The 577-nt window shown below is 40.4% G+C and overlaps 1 protein-coding gene across 1 annotated transcript; it reads right to left on the reverse strand.

The window, feature by feature from the left end:
• Nucleotides 1-50: 50 nt before the first annotated feature.
• On the reverse strand, nucleotides 51-571 carry LOC107576114 (vitellogenin-like). The gene is made up of 3 exons (XM_016262369.1): nucleotides 417-571; nucleotides 171-332; nucleotides 51-55 (listed from the first exon to the last, which is right to left on the reverse strand). The coding sequence occupies exons 1-3, from the start codon at nucleotides 562-564 to the stop codon at nucleotides 51-53; spliced, it is 315 nt and encodes a 104-aa protein (XP_016117855.1). The 5' UTR covers nucleotides 565-571.
• Nucleotides 572-577: the final 6 nt, after the last annotated feature.

Consider the following 577-nt stretch of genomic DNA (forward strand, 5'->3'; position numbering starts at 1 on the left):
TATAAAAAATGGGAGCAACAATTATTAACCAAAATGAAATATTTTCCCTTTCAGCCTATGTTAATCATTTTGAATTTTAAGATGTAAAATCTGCTTTCTAAATCAAAACCATTTGAGGATTACTGGACTAGAGTCATATCAGTCAGCAAACAAGTAATCAAGTCACTTACCAGTGGACATACAGTGGTATCCAACAGTGACAGGTGTGGTTCTCATTGGTACACAGCCTGGCAGACAGCGCAACACAGGCTCAATGGAGTAACATTTAGATTCCTGTCCATTCAAAATTACCTGCTTCTCCAACTTCACAGATTCAAGTTTCATGCGGCATTCTGATAGAGAAAAGATATTTATTTTTTAAAATGCCTTTAAAACAAATGACATTTTTGTAATACACAGTGTCTGACAAATCTTACGGCTGGCATCACGGCAGCTGTCAGCAGGAAGCACCCATGAGTGGGCAAAGCTGACTGAACTCTTGGTCAGGTCTCCACTGGGTGTGGTGTACTCCTGTCTGATTTCTCCATCAGCCTTTCCACAGAGTCCACAAGTCTGTCCCTTCATCCAGTCCACAACA

This window comes from Sinocyclocheilus grahami, unplaced genomic scaffold (genome assembly GCF_001515645.1).
Source record: "Sinocyclocheilus grahami isolate Dianchi unplaced genomic scaffold, SAMN03320097.WGS_v1.1 scaffold3230.1, whole genome shotgun sequence".
Classification (NCBI taxonomy): domain Eukaryota; kingdom Metazoa; phylum Chordata; class Actinopteri; order Cypriniformes; family Cyprinidae; genus Sinocyclocheilus; species Sinocyclocheilus grahami.

Bases quoted from the DNA above. Each gene is read 5' to 3' on its own strand.
- LOC107576114 (XM_016262369.1), bottom strand. From the start codon at position 564: ATGAAGGGACAGACTTGTGGACTCTGTGGAAAGGCTGATGGAGAAATC. The intron at 333-416 runs GTAAGATTTGTC...TTTCTCTATCAG, and splicing joins CAGCTGCCGTGATGCCAGCC to AATGCCGCATGAAACTTGAA.